This window comes from Phyllobates terribilis, unplaced genomic scaffold (assembly GCF_046119375.1).
Source record: "Phyllobates terribilis strain yellow unplaced genomic scaffold, ASM4611937v1 Scaffold_4__5_contigs__length_816908805, whole genome shotgun sequence".
Taxonomy (NCBI): domain Eukaryota; kingdom Metazoa; phylum Chordata; class Amphibia; order Anura; family Dendrobatidae; genus Phyllobates; species Phyllobates terribilis.
The window spans coordinates 421,115,105-421,134,071 of NW_027362764.1; the positions used below are offsets into that span (position 1 = coordinate 421,115,105).

The following is an 18,967-nucleotide window of genomic DNA, read 5'->3' on the forward strand; positions in this document are numbered from 1 at the left end:
CACACGGGAGCCGGCCACCCCGGGCACACGGGAGCCGGCCACCCCGGGCACACGGGAGCCGGCCACCCCCCGCACACACACGGGAGCCGGCCACCCCGGGCACACACACGGGAGCCGGCCACCCCGGGCACACACACGGGAGCCGGCCACCCCGGGCACACACACGGGAGCCGGCCACCCCGGGCACACACACGGGAGCCGGCCACCCCGGGCACACACACGGGAGCCGGCCACCCCGGGCACACACACGGGAGCCGGCCACCCCGGGCACACACACGGGAGCCGGCCACCCCGGGCACACACACGGGAGCCGGCCACCCCCAGCACACGGGAGCCGGCCACCCCCGGCAGCCTTACAGCACACACGGGAGCCGGCCACCCCCGGCAGCCTTACAGCACACACGTACAGTGAGCGGGTGTGAGCGCAGCACAGCGGCAGTGAGTGTCAGTCTCCTCCTCCTCCTCATGTCTCCAGCAGATGAGGCGCAGCCTCCGCCAGTGATGGAGCCGGACACACAGTGACCCCGCACACATCTGCCGCACACACCCGCACCGTTATCAGCCCTCTGCCGCCGGGATGTCAGAGGAGCGGGGGGCTGAGCAGCCTGAGGACGAGCCGGGGGATGGTAAACAAGAGCCCGGGGAGGAAGATGCCGGAACGGCTGCTGCCCCGGACACCAGGACCGACTCGGACAGTGTGGAGAGCAGTGACACCCCGAGCCCGCCGACCTGCAAGATCTGCTTCCAGGGGCCTGAGCAGGTAATGGCCGTGTGAGAAGCATGCGTGTGGGGGAGACTGGCCGCCGCTCCATCCGACTGCCGGGACCTGCTGCCCGATAACAGCCAACTATGGTGGCCATACAGCTGTGCCTGGCCAGCCCAATACACAGGTACCCTGCCCCTGACCAGCCCAATACACAGGTACCCTGCCCCTGACCAGCCCAATACACAGGTACCCTGCCCCTGACCAGCCCAATACACAGGTACCCTGCCCCTGACCAGCCCAATACACAGGTACCCTGCCCCTGACCAGCGACTATACAGCTGTGCCTGTGCCTGACCAACCCAATACACAGGTACCCTGCCCCTGACCAGCCCAATACACAGGTACCCTGCCCCTGACCAACCCAATACACAGGTACCCTGCCCCTGACCAACCCAATACACAGGTACCCTGCCCCTGACCAGCCCAATACACAGGTACCCTGCCCCTGACCAGCGACTATACAGCTGTGCCTGTGCCTGACCAACCCAATATACAGGCACCCTGCCTCTGACCAGCGACTATACAGCGGTGCCCTGTGCCTGACCAACCCAATACACAGGTACCCTGCCCCTGACCAGCCCAATACACAGGTACCCTGCCCCTGACCAGCGACCATACAGCTGTGCCTGAACAACCCAATATACAGGTCCCCTTCCCCTGACCAGCGACTATACAGCGGTGCCCTGCGCCTGACCAACCCAATACACAGGTACCCTGCCCCTGACTAACCCAATACACAGGTACCCTGCCCCTGACCAGCGACTATACAGCTGTGCCTGTGCCTGACCAACCCAATACACAGGTACCCTGCCCCTGACCAGCCCAATACACAGGTACCCTGCCCCTGACCAGCGACTATACAGCTGTGCCTGTGCCTGACCAACCCAATATACAGGCACCCTGCCTCTGACCAGCGACTATACAGCGGTGCCCTGTGCCTGACCAACCCAATACACAGGTACCCTGCCCCTGACCAGCCCAATACACAGGTACCCTGCCCCTGACCAGCGACCATACAGCTGTGCCTGACCAACCCAATATACAGGTCCCCTTCCCCTGACCAGCGACTATACAGCGGTGCCCTGCGCCTGACCAACCCAATACACAGGTACCCTGCCCCTGACTAACCCAATACACAGGTACCCTGCCCCTGACCAGCGACTATACAGCTGTGCCTGTGCCTGACCAACCCAATATACAGGTACCCTGGCCCTGACCCACGACTATACAGCTGTGCCTGACCAACCCAATACACAGGTACCCTGCCTCTGACCAGCGACTATACAGCGGTGCCCTGTGCCTGACCAACCCAATACACAGGTACCCTGCCCCTGACCAGCCCAATACACAGGTACCCTGCCCCTGACCAGCGACCATACAGCTGTGCCTGACCAACCCAATATACAGGTCCCCTTCCCCTGACCAGCGACTATACAGCGGTGCCCTGCGCCTGACCAACCCAATACACAGGTACCCTGCCCCTGACTAACCCAATACACAGGTACCCTGCCCCTGACCAGCGACTATACAGCTGTGCCTGTGCCTGACCAACCCAATATACAGGTACCCTGCCCCTGACCCACGACTATACAGCTGTGCCTGACCAACCCAACACACAGGTACCCTGCCCCTGACCAGCCCAATACACAGGTACCCTGCCCCTGACCAGCCCAATACACAGGTACCCTGCCACTGACCAGCGACCATACAGCTGTGCCTGTGCCTGACCAACCCAATATACAGGTACCCTGCCCCTGACCAGCGACTATACAGCGGTGCCCTTTGCCTGACCAACCCAATACACAGGTACCCTGCCCCTGACCAGCGACCATACAGCTTTGCCTGTGCCTGACCAACCCAATATACAGGTACCCTGCCCCTGACCAGCCCAATACACAGGTACCCTGCCCCTGACCAGCGGCTATACAGCTGTGCCTGTGCCTGACCAACCCAATATACAGGTACCCTGCCCCTGACCAGCCCAATACACAGGTACTCTGCTCCTGACCAGCGACTATACAGCAGTGCCCTGTGCCTGACCAGCCCAATATACAGCAGTGCCCTGTGCCTGACCAGCGACTGTACAGCTGTGCCTGACCAGCGACAGTACAGCTGTGCCTGACCAGCGACAGTACAGCTGTGCCTGACCAGCGACTGTACAGCTGTGCCTGCGCCTGACCAAGGACTATACAGCAGTGCCCTGTGCCGGAGCAGCGACTATACAGCAGTGCCTTGTGCCTGACCAGCGACTATACAGCGATACCCTGTGCAGCGCCTGACCAAGGACTATACAGCAGTGCCCTGTGCCTGTCTCTGACTAACGACTATACAGCAGTGCCCTGCACCTGACCAACCCAATATACTGGTACCCTGTCCCTGACCAGCCCAGTATACAGGTACCCTGCCCCTGCCCCTAACCAGCCTAATATACAAGTACCCTGCCCCTGACCAGCCCAATACACAGTGGTGCCCTGTGTCTGACCAGCGACTATACAACAGTGCCTTGTGCCTGACCAGCGACTATACAGCGGTATCCTGTGCCGCGCCTGACCAACCGACTATTCAGCAATGCCCTGTGCCTGACAAGCCCAATACACAGGTACCCTGCACCTAACCAACACCTGTACAGCAGTGCCTTCTGCTTGACCAGCCCTATACAAAGGTACCCTGTACCTGACCAACCAACTATACGGCAGTGCCCTGTACATGTGCCTGACAAGCCCAATAACCAGTAGTGCCCTGCACCTGTGACCAACCAGCCCAATATACAGCAGTGCCCTGTATCTGTGACTGACCAGCCCAATATACAAGTAACCTATACCTAACCAGCTGACTATACAGCAGTCTGCACCTGTGCCTGCCGAGCTGACTATACAGCTGTACTCTGCACCTGTGCCTGACCAGCTGACTATACAGCTGTACTCTGCACCTGTACCTGACCAGCTGACTATACAGCAGTACTTTGCACCTGTGCTTGACCAGCTGACTATGCAGCAGTACTCTGCACCTGTGCCTGACCAGCTGACTATACAGCAGTACTCTGCACCTGTGCCTGAACAGCTGACTATACAGCAGTACTCTGCACCTGTGCCTGACCAGCTGACTATACAGCAGTACTCTGCACCTGTGCCTGACCAGCTGACTATACAGCAGTACTCTGCACCTGTGCCTGACCAGCTGACTATACAGCAGTACTCTGCACCTGTGCCTGACCAGCTGACTATACAGCAGTACTTTGCACCTGTGCTTGACCAGCTGACTATGCAGCAGTACTCTGCACCTGTGCCTGACCAGCTGACTATACAGCAGTACTCTGCACCTGTGCCTGACCAGCTGACTATACAGCAGTACTCTGCACCTGTGCCTGACCAGCTGACTATACAGCAGTACTTTGCACCTGTGCTTGACCAGCTGACTATGCAGCAGTACTCTGCACCTGTGCCTGACCAACTGACTATACAGCAGTACTCTGCACCTGTACCTGACCAGCTGACTATACAGCAGTACTCTGCACCTGTACCTGACCAGCTGACTATACAGCAGTACTCTGCACCTGTACCTGACCAGCTGACTATACAGCAGTACTCTGCACCTGTGCCTGACCAGCTGACTATACAGCAGTACTCTGCACCTGTGCCTGACCAGCTGACTATACAGCAGTACTCTGCACCTGTACCTAACCAGCTGACTATACAGCAGTACTCTGCACCTGTGCCTGACCAGCTGACTATACAGCAGTACTCTGCACCTGTACCTGACCAGCTGACTATACAGCAGTACTCTGCACCTGTACCTGACCAGCTGACTATACAGCAGTACTCTGCACCTGTGCCTGACCAGCTGACTATACAGCAGTACTCTGCACCTGTGCCTGACCAGCTGACTATACAGCAGTACTCTGCACCTGTACCTGACCAGCTGACTATACAGCAGTACTCTGCACCTGTGCCTGACCAGCTGACTATACAGCAGTACTCTGCACCTGTGCCTGACCAGCTGACTATACAGCAGTACTCTGCACCTGTGCCTGACCAGCTGACTATACAGCAGTACTCTGCACCTGTACCTGACCAGCTGACTATACAGCAGTACTCTGCACCTGTACCTGACCAGCTGACTATACAGCAGTACTCTGAACCTGTGCCTGACCAGCTGACTATACAGCAGTACTCTGCACCTGTGCCTGACCAGCTGACTATACAGCAGTACTCTGCACCTGTGCCTGACCAGCTGACTATACAGCAGTACTCCGCACCTGTGCCTGACCAGCCTAATATACAAGTACCCTGCACCTTTGCCTGACCAATCCCACACACTAGTACCCTGCACCTGAGCAACCCAATACACACCAGTGCTCTACACCTGTACCTGACCATCTCAATATACAGCAGTACCCTGCATCTGACCAACCTTGTATACAGCAGTTCCATGGATCTGTACCTGAGCAACCCAATATGCAAGTACACTGCACTTGAACAGACAAATATATAGCAGTACTCTGCACCTGTACCTGACCAGCCCAGTATATAGCAGTACTCTGCACCTGTGCCTGAGCAGCCCAGTATATAGCAGTACTCTGCACCTGTGCCTGAGCAGCCCAGTATATAGCAGTACTCTGCACCTGTGCCTGAGCAGCCCAGTATATAGCAGTACTCTGCACCTGTGCCTGAGCAGCCCAGTATATAGCAGTACTCTGCACCTGTGCCTGACCAGCCCGGCATATAGCAGTACTCTGCACCTGACCAGCTCAATACAAAAGTACCATATACTTGCCATATACTTGCCCGGCCCAATCTACTGCAGAAGCCTACACCTGTGCCTGACCAACATCCTGAGAATAATACACTATATATAAATATATGCAAACTTAGGATAATATACAACATATACATCCTGAGGGTTATATACAGTTCCTGAGGATAATATAGAATAAAACATATACAAATATATGCATAATGAGGATAGTATACTTCATGCACACATGTGCGTATACACACACACACACACACACACACACACACATCCCTAAGACAGTATACAGCATATATACATATATAAATCCTGAGGATAAAATACAACATATACACATCTGTTGGAAAATAGAAAATATACTATAACTACACATACACATCCCTAGGATAATATGCTACATATACATGTACAATGTGTATACAAAGTCTATAAGTCTATATAAAAAATATCAAAATCATACCAACAATAATAATTTTAGAACTTTTTCCTCCTTTAATGTCCCTCATAATCTGTACAATTCAAGTGAAAAATAAACTTTAACCTTTTTCAAGTGGAAAAATAAAGAACTAAAATAATTTGATTGCATAAATATTCACACCCTTAAATTAATACTTTGTTGAAGTACCCTTTGAATATATGATGTAATTCAGTCTTTTTGGGTTGAAGAGCTCAAAATTTGTCAGATTGTGAGGCCATCTCCCTCTTCAGATCAACCCACAGTATTTCTACTGAATTCAGGTCTGGGCTCTGGCTTGGACATTGCAAAACTTTGATCCTCTTCTGACAAAGCCATTCGTTTGTTGATGTGGAGGCATGCTTATGGTCATTGTTGTGCTTAACAGTGAAATTCATCTTCACAGAAGCCTGAAGGTTTTGTTGCAAAATTGACTGATATTTAAAACTGTTCATAATTCCCTTTACCTTGACTAATGCCTGAGTTCCAACTGTTGAACAACAGCCCCAAAGTATAACACTGCCTCCACCATACTTCACTGTGGGTATGGTGCTCTTTTGGTGAGGCACTGTGTTGGCTTTGCTCCAAATATATCTTTTCTAATTATGGCCAAAAAGTTCATCCTTGGTTTCATCAGACCATGACAGATTTCCCCACATGCTTTTAACAGACCTGATGAAGGTTTTGTCAAAATGTTTTTTGCTTGCATGTTTTTATTTGTAAGAAAACGCTTTTTTCTTGCCATCCTAGCTCACAGGCCAGACATGAAGAATACAGGAGATTGTTGTCACACTCCGTACACAACCAGCACTTGCCATAAATTCCTACGGTTCCTATAATGTTGCTGTAGGCCTCTGGGCTTCGTCCCGGACCAGTTTTCTTCTTATGTTCATCAATTTTTGATGGACGTCCAGTTCTTGGTAATGTCACTGTTGTGCCAAATTTAAGCCACTTCTTGATGACTTTCTTCACAGTATTTCATGGTATATCTAATGACTTGGAAATTTGTTTGCACCCTTCTCTTGATTAATATCTTTAAACAATGAGAACCCTTTGCTGTGTTGTAAGCTGTTTGCAGACCATGACTTTTGTTGTAAAATTCAACTGAAAAATGTCAGGAAAATCCTACTAGAACAGCTAAACTTTATAAAGTGGATAATCAGATAATCAGAATCACTGTAAATGAGGGCAGCTGTGTACTGTCTGCTATTAATATGAGTTTAAATGTGATTGGCTAATTCTGAATACAATCCCATGCCCAGTTATGAGAGATGTTCACACATATGCAACCACGTTATTTTAATTCTATGTTTATTCTACTTCAAAATGATTTTGGTTGGTATCTCAGTGAATTGGTACACATTATGGGTGGAAAAAGTTCTGAAATGATTCTTCTTGGTATGATATTTTTACATGGCAAAGCCCTGGCAGTCTACCAATTGTGTAGCCTTTTTATATACACTATATACACATTCTGATGATAAGCCAAAAGATAGCTGGCCAGCACTCGTCCAAAATAAGTTAAAAACCATAGTTTATTAGGAGAAATGAAAAAACCAACAGTACAAAAAATACAAAGAGCACGAGTTATACGATTCAAACTCTAGTCCTTAAGGTCTTAATCATATTCTGATGATAAAATTCTACATATACACATATACATCTGGTATTCTACAGATACACATATTTAGTCTGAGAATTCATATACATAATATGCAAATATATACAGTCTGAGGAACACATATAATGTATATACATATCCTGAGGATAATATACAGAATATCACATATAAACATACAGAAGATAATGTACTACATATACATCTTGAGGGTAATATACTGTACTATGCATACACATCTTAAGGATGATATACATCATATGCAGTATACAGAAATACATCATGAGGATGAATCGGGAGGATAATATCCAATATTTATCCATTATGAGGACAATGTGCTACATATATACATCCTAGGTATAATGTACAACATATGCACATCCTAAGGATAAAATACAAGTACACATCTACACATATACAAATCCCGAGGATAATGTACAACATATATACATCCTGAAGATAACATACTGCATATACACATTTTGAGGACATTGTACTACATATATACATACACACATGCTGAATGTAATTTATTACCTATACACCTACATTCCAAGGATCATATACTACATGTAGTACATATACTTCATATACACATCCTGAGGATAATACACCACATATACACATTATGCACATTATACATCCTGAAGAAAACATAGTACATATACATATCCTGAGGATAATATACAACATATGTACATTCTGAGGATAATATACTATATATACACATATATATCCAGAAGATAATATGTAACATATATACATCCTGAGGATAACGTACTCTATATACACATCCTGAGGATAACGTACTCTATATACACATCCTGAGGATAATATACTACATATACACATATACATCCAGAAGATAATATATAACATACATGCATACATATATACATCCTGTGGATGACATACCACATACAATGGGTACGGAAAGTATTCAGACCCCTTTAAATTTTTCACTCTTTGTGTCATTGCAGCCATTTGGTAAATTCTAAAAAGTTCATTTTTTTCTCATTAAAGTACACTCTGCACCCCATCTTGACTGAAAAAAAACAGAAATGTAGACATTTTTGCAAATTTATTAAAAAAGAAAAACTGAAATATCACATTTCATAAGTATTCAGACCCTTTGCTCAGTATTGAGTTGAAGCACCCTTTTGATCTAGTACAGCCATGAGTCTTCTTGGGAATGATGCAACAAGTTTTTCACACCTGTATTTGGGGATCCTCTGCCATTCTTCCTTGCAGATCCTCTCCAGTTCCGTCAGGTTGGATGGTGAACGTTGGTGGACAGCCATTTTCAGGTCTCTCCAGAGATGCTCAATTGGGTTTAGGTCAGGGCTCTGGCTGGGCCAGTCAAGAATGGTCACAGAGTTGTTCTGAAGCCACTCCTTTGTTATTTTAGCTGTGTGATTAGGGTCATTGTCTTGTTGGAAGGTGAACCTTCGGCCAAGTCTGAGGTCCAGAGCACTCTGAAAGAGATTTTCATCCAGGATATCTCTGTACCTGGCTGCATTCATCCTTCAATTGCAACCAGTGATGGCGTCCCTGCTGCTGAAAAACACCCCCATAGCATGATGCTGCCACCACCATGTTTCACTGTTGGGATTGTATTGGGCAGGTGATGAGCAGTGCCTGGTTTTCTCCACACATACCGCTTAGAATTATCACCAATAAGTTCTATCTTTGTCTGATCAGACCAGAGAATCTTATTTCTCATAGTCTGGGAGTCCTTCATGTGTTTTTGAGAAAAGTCTATGCAGGCTTTCATATATATTGCACTGAGGAGAGGCTTTCCATCGGGCCACTCTGTCATAAAGGCCCGACTGGTGGAGGGCTGCAGTGATAGTTGACTATGTGGAACTTTCTCCCATCTCCCTACTGCATCTCTGGAGCTCAGCCACAGTGATCTTGGGGTTCTTCTTTACCTCTCTCACCAAGGCTCTTCTCCTACGATTGCTCAGTTTGGCTGGACGGCCAAGTCTAGAAAGACTTCTGGTGGTCCCAAACTTCTTTGATTTAAAGGGGTTGTGCGGTACTTTAGATTTGTTAGAACCCTCCTGTTAGTTCTTTTTCTATTTTGTTGGTCACATGACTTTCTGCCTATATAATCCAGCTCCGCCCTTCTGGCCTTGCTGGACTTCAGTGTTTCATTTACTCTTAAGCTAGCCAGGTGCCTTGTACCTAACTCTGTAGTTTGCTTGGTCCTTTGACCACTAGTACTTTTGTTTGTTTGTCTTTGCTTTGCTACAATTTCTGCTAGGAGGTGTCCATCTATATCCCAGTCCTTAGTTCTTGTAGGGACCCCTCCCTTATATCTATAGGTCTGCGTTCAGACTAGCCGAGGATTTAGGTGGGTCTGTTCACAAGGAACAGGTCCCCCGCTGCATAGTAGGGAATCAACTTAGTCCTATTGTTGGGACAGTTTTCCTATCTTTCCTTAGTGCTTGTAGCAGTTCATAACAAGATTATCCCCCCCATGTTTCCCCCCCCCCCCAGGTCCCTAAGACTTTTTGTAAATACCTTCTGCTGTTGATAATGCCTGTGAGCGGCACTATCAGTGGCCGCTCACAGGCATCACGTGACCCCCGGTTGCAGCCCGCTCTGACATTCGCTGATGTCACGACAAGTGCTGGCAGCAGCTGTGGGTCACAATCTTTCTGGTTCCAGGTGGATGCTAGGCTGTGGGCGGGGTTACCCCCCCGCGTCACACCCGGCATCCATCGCGCGCTCTGCCTCTCCCCATTCATTGGAAAAGCGCGTGGTGGATGCCGGGTGTGACGTGGGTGGTAACCCCACCCACAACCCAGCAGCCACCTCGGGGGACCCCAGCGCTGAGTCACGCCTCACTTAGGGACCTGGGGGGCGATACATGGGGGGGTGATCTAAAGTACCGCACAACCCCTTTGAGGATTATGAAGGCCACTGTGGTCTTAGGAACCTTGAGTAATGCAGAAATTCTTTTGTAACCTTGGCCAGATCTGTGCTTTGCCACAATTCTGTCTCTGAGCTCCTTGGGCAGTTCCTTTGAGCTCATGATTCTCATTTGGTCTGACATGCACTGTGAGCTGTGAGGTCTTATATAGACAGGTGTGTGCCTTTCCAAATTAATTCCTATCAGTTTAATTAAACACAGCTGGACTCCAATGAAGGAGTAGAACCATCTCAAGGATGATCACAAGGAAATGGACTGCATGTGACTTAAATATGAGTGTCTGAGCAAAGGGTCTGAATACTTATAACCATGTGATATTTCAGTTTTTCTTTTTTAATAAATTTGCAAAAATTTCTATATTTCTGTTTTTTTTCAGTCAAGATGGGGTGCAGAGTGTACTTTAATGAGAAAAAAATGAATGTTTTAGAATTTACCAAATGGCTGCAATGAAACAAAGAGTGAAAAATTTAAAGGGGTCTGAATACTTTCCGTACCCACTGTATTCACATCCTGAGGAAAATATGCTACATATACACATTCTGAGGATAGCATATTACATATACACCCAGAGGATAATATATTACATATACAGTTGTGCTCAAAAGTTTACATATCCCGGCAGAATTTTTCCTTTCTTGGCCTTGTTTCAGAAAATATGAATGATAACAAAAAAACTTTTTCTCCCCTCATGGTTATTGGTTGGGTGAAGCCATTTATTGTCAAACTACTGTGTTTTCTCTTTATAAATGTTAATGACAATCAAAAACATCCAAATGATCCTGATCAAAAGTTCACATACCCCAATTCTTAATACCCTGTATTGCCCCCTCTAACACCAATGACAGCTTGAAGTCTTTTGTGGTAGATGTGGATGAGGTTCTTTAATTTCTCAGATGGTAAAACTGCCCATTCTTCTTGGCAAAAAGCCTCCAGTTCCTGTAAATTCCTGGGCTGTCTAGCATGAACTGCGCGCTTGAGATCTCCCCAGATTGGCTCAATGATACTGAGGTCAGGAGACTGAGATGGCCACTCCAGAACCTTCACTTTGTTCTGCTGTAGCCACTGACAGGTCGATTTGGCCTTGTGTTTTGGATCGTTGCCATGTTGGAACGTCCAAGTACGTTCCATGCGCAGCTTCCGGGCTGATGAGTGTAAATTTGCCTCCAGTATTTGCTGATAACGTTCATCTTCAATACGTTCAATATTCATCTTTCCTTCAACTTTTACCAAGTTTCCTGTGCCTTTGTAGCTCACACATCCCCAAAACATCAGTGATCCACCTCCGCACTTTACTGTAGGAATGGTGTTCCTTTCATCATAGGCCATGTTGACCTCTCTCCAAATGTAACGTTTATGGTTGTGGCCATTCAAACCCATTTGTGTCAAATTCTGAGCATGTTATCAGGCCAAAATCTCCAGGGTATGTGAACTTTTGATCAGGGTCATTTTGATGTTTTTGGTTGTCACTAAGATTTAAAAAGAGAAAACATAGTAGTTTGACAATGAATGCCTTCACCCAACCAATAACCATGAGTGGAGAAAAAGTTTTTTTGTTATCATTCATATTCTCTGAAACAAGGCCAAGAAAGGAAAAATTCTGCCGGGGTATGTAAACTTTTGAGCACAACTGTACATACATCTCAAAAATAATATACTACATATACTCATCCTGATAATAATATATAACATATCCATTTTACAGGTAGATACATCCTGAGTAAACTGTACTACATATACACATATACTTCTATAGGATAATATACAACATTTATACTGAGCTAACAGAATAACATTCTACAAAAGCACATCCTGACCTATAACGATACACAGGCTGTAATAAATTACATATACACATCCTGACCTGACACTGTACAAAGGCAGAAATATACCACAAATGCACATCTTTAGCTGTTACTGTATACAGGCGGTAATCTACCCCAAATGCACATTCTGAACTGACACAGATCACAGGTAATAGACCAGAAGCATTCATATTTGGCCAACACTGTGTACAGGTGGTAATATGTCCTCAGCTGCGCATCCTACCTGAGCTGACACTGTATGCGGAAAGTCATATTCCACACACATACTGAGCTGACACTATTCCACAGATGCTCATCCTGACAAAGCAGAGAACCTTCACGAAATTTTTCAACTATGCTTCTGTGAAGATTATTAGCGATCAAATATTTGGCACCTAATGGGTTAACTTTCTCTCCCTCCTGGCTACCTGGCTAATGTTAAGCAGGTAGCAACATAGAAGTGCAGAAGGAACTATGATGATGTCCATCAGGGTCACATGACCTGTCCACAGGTCCTGCCAGCTGGAGTGTGCAGCCTAAATAAGCACTGAAGATATATTACAGTGTAGTTAATAGAGTCACAAACTAAAACATAAAAACTCTGTATTACTAAGCTCTAAGGCCACAATTCCATGATGTGGTGAGTTTACCACGCTCACACTGGTGAAAAGTCTTTTATAAGTTCTCATTATCTAGTAGTGGACAACCCCTTTAATATACTTCAAATACACATGCTGAGCTGTCACTGCACATAGGCAGTAATATACTACAAATACACATGCTGAGCTGTCACTGCACATAGGCAGTAATATACTACAAATACACATGCTGAGCTGTCACTGCACATAGGCAGTAATATACTGCAAATACACATGCTGAGCTGTCACTGCACATAGGCAGTAATATACTACAAATACACATGCTGAGCTGTCACTGCACATAGGCAGTAATATACTACAAATACACATGCTGAGCTGTCACTGCACATAGGCAGTAATATACTACAAATACACATGCTGAGCTGTCACTGCACATAGGCAGTAATATACTGCAAATACACATGCTGAGCTGTCACTGCACATAGGCAGTAATATACTACAAATACACATGCTGAGCTGTCACTGCACATAGGCAGTAATATACTACAAATACACATGCTGGGCTGTCACTGCACATAGGCAGTAATATACTGCAAATACACATGCTGAGCTGTCACTGCACATAGGCAGTAATATACTGTACTACAAATACACATGCTGAGCTGTCACTGCACATAGGCAGTAATATACTACAAATACACATGCTGAGCTGTCACTGCACATAGGCGGTAATATACTACAAATACACATGCTGAGCTGTCACTGCACATAGGCGGTAATATACTACAAATACACATGCTGAGCTGTCACTGCACATAGGCAGTAATATACTGCAAATACACATGCTGAGCTGTCACTGCACATAGGCAGTAATATACTACAAATACACATGCTGAGCTGTCACTGCACATAGGCAGTAATATACTGCAAATACACATGCTGAGCTGTCACTGCACATAGGCAGTAATATACTACAAATACACATGCTGAGCTGTCACTGCACATAGGCAGTAATATACTACAAATACACATGCTGAGCTGTCACTGCACATAGGCAGTAATATACTACAAATACACATGCTGGGCTGTCACTGCACATAGGCAGTAATATACTGCAAATACACATGCTGAGCTGTCACTGCACATAGGCAGTAATATACTGTACTACAAATACACATGCTGAGCTGTCACTGCACATAGGCGGTAATATACTACAAATACACATGCTGAGCTGTCACTGCACATAGGCGGTAATATACTACAAATACACATGCTGAGCTGTCACTGCACATAGGCGGTAATATACTACAAATACACATGCTGAGCTGTCACTGCACATAGGCAGTAATATACTACAAATACACATGCTGAGCTGTCACTGCACATAGGCAGTAATATACTGCAAATACACATGCTGATTTGTCACTGCACATAGGCGGTAATATACTACAAATACACATGCTGAGCTGTCACTGCACATAGGCAGTAATATACTACAAATACACATGCTGAGCTGTCACTGCACATAGGCAGTAATATACTGCAAATACACATGCTGAGCTGTCACTGCACATAGGCAGCAATATACTGTACTACAAATACACATGCTGAGCTGTCACTGCACATAGGCAGTAATATACTACAAATACACATGCTGAGCTGTCACTGCACATAGGCAGTAATATACTGCAAATACACATGCTGATTTGTCACTGCACATAGGCAGTAATATACTACAAATACACATGCTGAGCTGTCACTGCACATAGGCAGTAATATACTACAAATACACGTGCTGAGCTGTCACTGCACATAGGCGGTAATATACTACAAATACACATGCTGAGCTGTCACTGCACATAGGCGGTAATATACTACAAATACACATGCTGAGCTGTCACTGCACATAGGCAGTAATATACTGCAAATACACATGCTGAGCTGTCACTGCACATAGGCAGTAATATACTACAAATACACATGCTGAGCTGTCACTGCACATAGGCAGTAATATACTACAAATACACATGCTGGGCTGTCACTGCACATAGGCAGTAATATACTGCAAATACACATGCTGAGCTGTCACTGCACATAGGCAGTAATATACTGTACTACAAATACACATGCTGAGCTGTCACTGCACATAGGCGGTAATATACTACAAATACACATGCTGAGCTGTCACTGCACATAGGCGGTAATATACTACAAATACACATGCTGAGCTGTCACTGCACATAGGCGGTAATATACTACAAATACACATGCTGAGCTGTCACTGCACATAGGCAGTAATATACTACAAATACACATGCTGAGCTGTCACTGCACATAGGCAGTAATATACTGCAAATACACATGCTGATTTGTCACTGCACATAGGCGGTAATATACTACAAATACACATGCTGAGCTGTCACTGCACATAGGCAGTAATATACTACAAATACACATGCTGAGCTGTCACTGCACATAGGCAGTAATATACTGCAAATACACATGCTGAGCTGTCACTGCACATAGGCAGCAATATACTGTACTACAAATACACATGCTGAGCTGTCACTGCACATAGGCAGTAATATACTACAAATACACATGCTGAGCTGTCACTGCACATAGGCAGTAATATACTGCAAATACACATGCTGATTTGTCACTGCACATAGGCAGTAATATACTACAAATACACATGCTGAGCTGTCACTGCACATAGGCAGTAATATACTACAAATACACATGCTGAGCTGTCACTGCACATAGGCAGTAATATACTACAAATACACATGCTGAGCTGTCACTGCACATAGGCAGTAATATACTACAAATACACGTGCTGAGCTGTCACTGCACATAGGCGGTAATATACTACAAATACACATGCTGAGCTGTCACTGCACATAGGCGGTAATATACTACAAATACACATGCTGAGCTGTCACTGCTCATAGGCAGTAATATATTACAATTACACATGCTGAGCTGTCACTGCACATAGGCGGTAATATACTACAAATACACATGCTGAGCTGTCACTGCTCATAGGCGGTAATATACTACAAATACACATGCTGAGCTGTCACTGCACATAGGCGGTAATATACTACAAATACACATGCTGAGCTGTCACTGCACATAGGCAGTAATATACTACAAATACACGTGCTGAGCTGTCACTGCACATAGGCAGTAATATACTACAAATACACATGCTGAGCTGTCACTGCTCATAGGCGGTAATATACTACAAATACACATGCTGAGCTGTCACTGCACATAGGCAGTAATATACTACAAATACACGTGCTGAGCTGTCACTGCACATAGGCAGTAATATACTACAAATACACATGCTGAGCTGTCACTGCACATAGGCAGTAATATACTACAAATACACGTGCTGAGCTGTCACTGCATATAGGCAGTAATATACTACAAATACACATGCTGAGCTGTCACTGCTCATAGGCGGTAATATACTACAAATACACATGCTGAGCTGTCACTGCACATAGGCAGTAATATACTACAAATACACGTGCTGAGCTGTCACTGCACATAGGCAGTAATATACTACAAATACACATGCTGAGCTGTCACTGCACATAGGCAGTAATATACTGCAAATACACATGCTGAGCTGTCACTGCACATAGGCAGTAATATACTACAAATACACATGCTGAGCTGTCACTGCACATAGGCAGTAATATACTACAAATACACATGCTGAGCTGTCACTGCACATAGGCAGTAATATACTACAAATACACATGCTGAGCTGTCACTGCACATAGGCAGTAATATAATACAAATACACATGCTGATTTGTCACTGCACATAGGCAGTAATATACTACAAATACACATGCTGAGCTGTCACTGCACATAGGCAGTAATATACTACAAATACACATGCTGAGCTGTCACTGCACATAGGCGGTAATATACTACAAATACACATGCTGGGCTGTCACTGCACATAGGCAGTAATATACTACAAATACACATGCTGAGCTGTCACTGCACATAGGCAGTAATATACTACAAATACACATGCTGAGCTGTCACTGCACATAGGCAGTAATATACTGCAAATACACATGCTGAGCTGTCACTGCACATAGGCAGCAATATACTGTACTACAAATACACATGCTGAGCTGTCACTGCACATAGGCAGTAATATACTACAAATACACATGCTGAGCTGTCACTGCACATAGGCAGTAATATACTGCAAATACACATGCTGATTTGTCACTGCACATAGGCAGTAATGTACTACAAATACACATGCTGAGCTGTCACTGCACATAGGCAGTAATATACTACAAATACACATGCTGAGCTGTCACTGCACATAGGCAGTAATATACTACAAATACACATGCTGAGCTGTCACTGCACATAGGCAGTAATATACTACAAATACACGTGCTGAGCTGTCACTGCACATAGGCGGTAATATACTACAAATACACATGCTGAGCTGTCACTGCACATAGGCGGTAATATACTACAAATACACATGCTGAGCTGTCACTGCACATAGGCAGTAATATACTACAAATACACCTGCTGAGCTGTCACTGCACATAGGCAGTAATATACTACAAATACACATGCTGAGCTGTCACTGCTCATAGGCGGTAATATACTACAAATACACATGCTGAGCTGTCACTGCACATAGGCAGTAATATACTACAAATACACGTGCTGAGCTGTCACTGCACATAGGCAGTAATATACTACAAATACACATGCTGAGCTGTCACTGCACATAGGCAGTAATATACTACAAATACACGTGCTGAGCTGTCACTGCATATAGGCAGTAATATACTACAAATACACATGCTGAGCTGTCACTGCTCATAGGCGGTAATATACTACAAATACACATGCTGAGCTGTCACTGCACATAGGCAGTAATATACTACAAATACACGTGCTGAGCTGTCACTGCACATAGGCAGTAATATACTACAAATACACATGCTGAGCTGTCACTGCACATAGGCAGTAATATACTGCAAATACACATGCTGAGCTGTCACTGCACATAGGCAGTAATATACTACAAATACACATGCTGAGCTGTCACTGCACATAGGCAGTAATATACTACAAATACACATGCTGAGCTGTCACTGCACATAGGCAGTAATATACTACAAATACACATGCTGAGCTGTCACTGCACATAGGCAGTAATATAATACAAATACACATGCTGATTTGTCACTGCACATAGGCAGTAATATACTACAAATACACATGCTGAGCTGTCACTGCACATAGGCAGTAATATACTACAAATACACATGCTGAGCTGTCACTGCACATAGGCAGTAATATACTACAAATACACGTGCTGAGCTGTCACTGCTCATAGGCGGTAATATACTACAAATACACATGCTGAGCTGTCACTGCTCATAGGCGGTAATATACTACAAATACACATGCTGAGCTGTCACTGCACATAGGCAGTAATATACTACAAATACACGTGCTGAGCTGTCACTGCACATAGGCAGTAATATACTACAAATACACATGCTGAGCTGTCACTGCACATAGGCAGTAATATACTGCAAATACACATGCTGAGCTGTCACTGCACATAGGCAGTAATATACTACAAATACACATGCTGAGCTGTCACTGCACATAGGCAGTAATATACTACAAATACACATGCTGAGCTGTCACTGCACATAGGCAGTAATATACTACAAATACACATGCTGAGCTGTCACTGCACATAGGCAGTAATATAATACAAATACACATGCTGATTTGTCACTGCACATAGGCAGTAATATACTACAAATACACATGCTGAGCTGTCACTGCACATAGGCAGTAATATACTACAAATACACGTGCTGAGCTGTCACTGCACATAGGCAGTAATATACTACAAATACACATGCTGAGCTGTCACTGCACATAGGCAGTAGTATACTACAAATACACATGCTGAGCTGTCACTGCACATAGGCAGTAATATACTACAAATACACA

At 45.3% G+C, this 18,967-nt stretch overlaps 1 protein-coding gene across 1 annotated transcript in view; it reads left to right on the plus strand.

The window, feature by feature from the left end:
• The first annotated feature begins 297 nt into the window (after positions 1-297).
• The window catches only part of MARCHF11 (membrane associated ring-CH-type finger 11), a 93,666-nt gene continuing 74,996 nt past the window's right edge, over positions 298-18,967 (plus strand). The window contains exon 1 of the mRNA XM_073676641.1: positions 298-760. Coding sequence (XP_073532742.1) covers positions 578-760 — 183 coding nt within the window. The 5' untranslated portion in view covers positions 298-577. The remainder of the gene's footprint in view (positions 761-18,967) is intronic.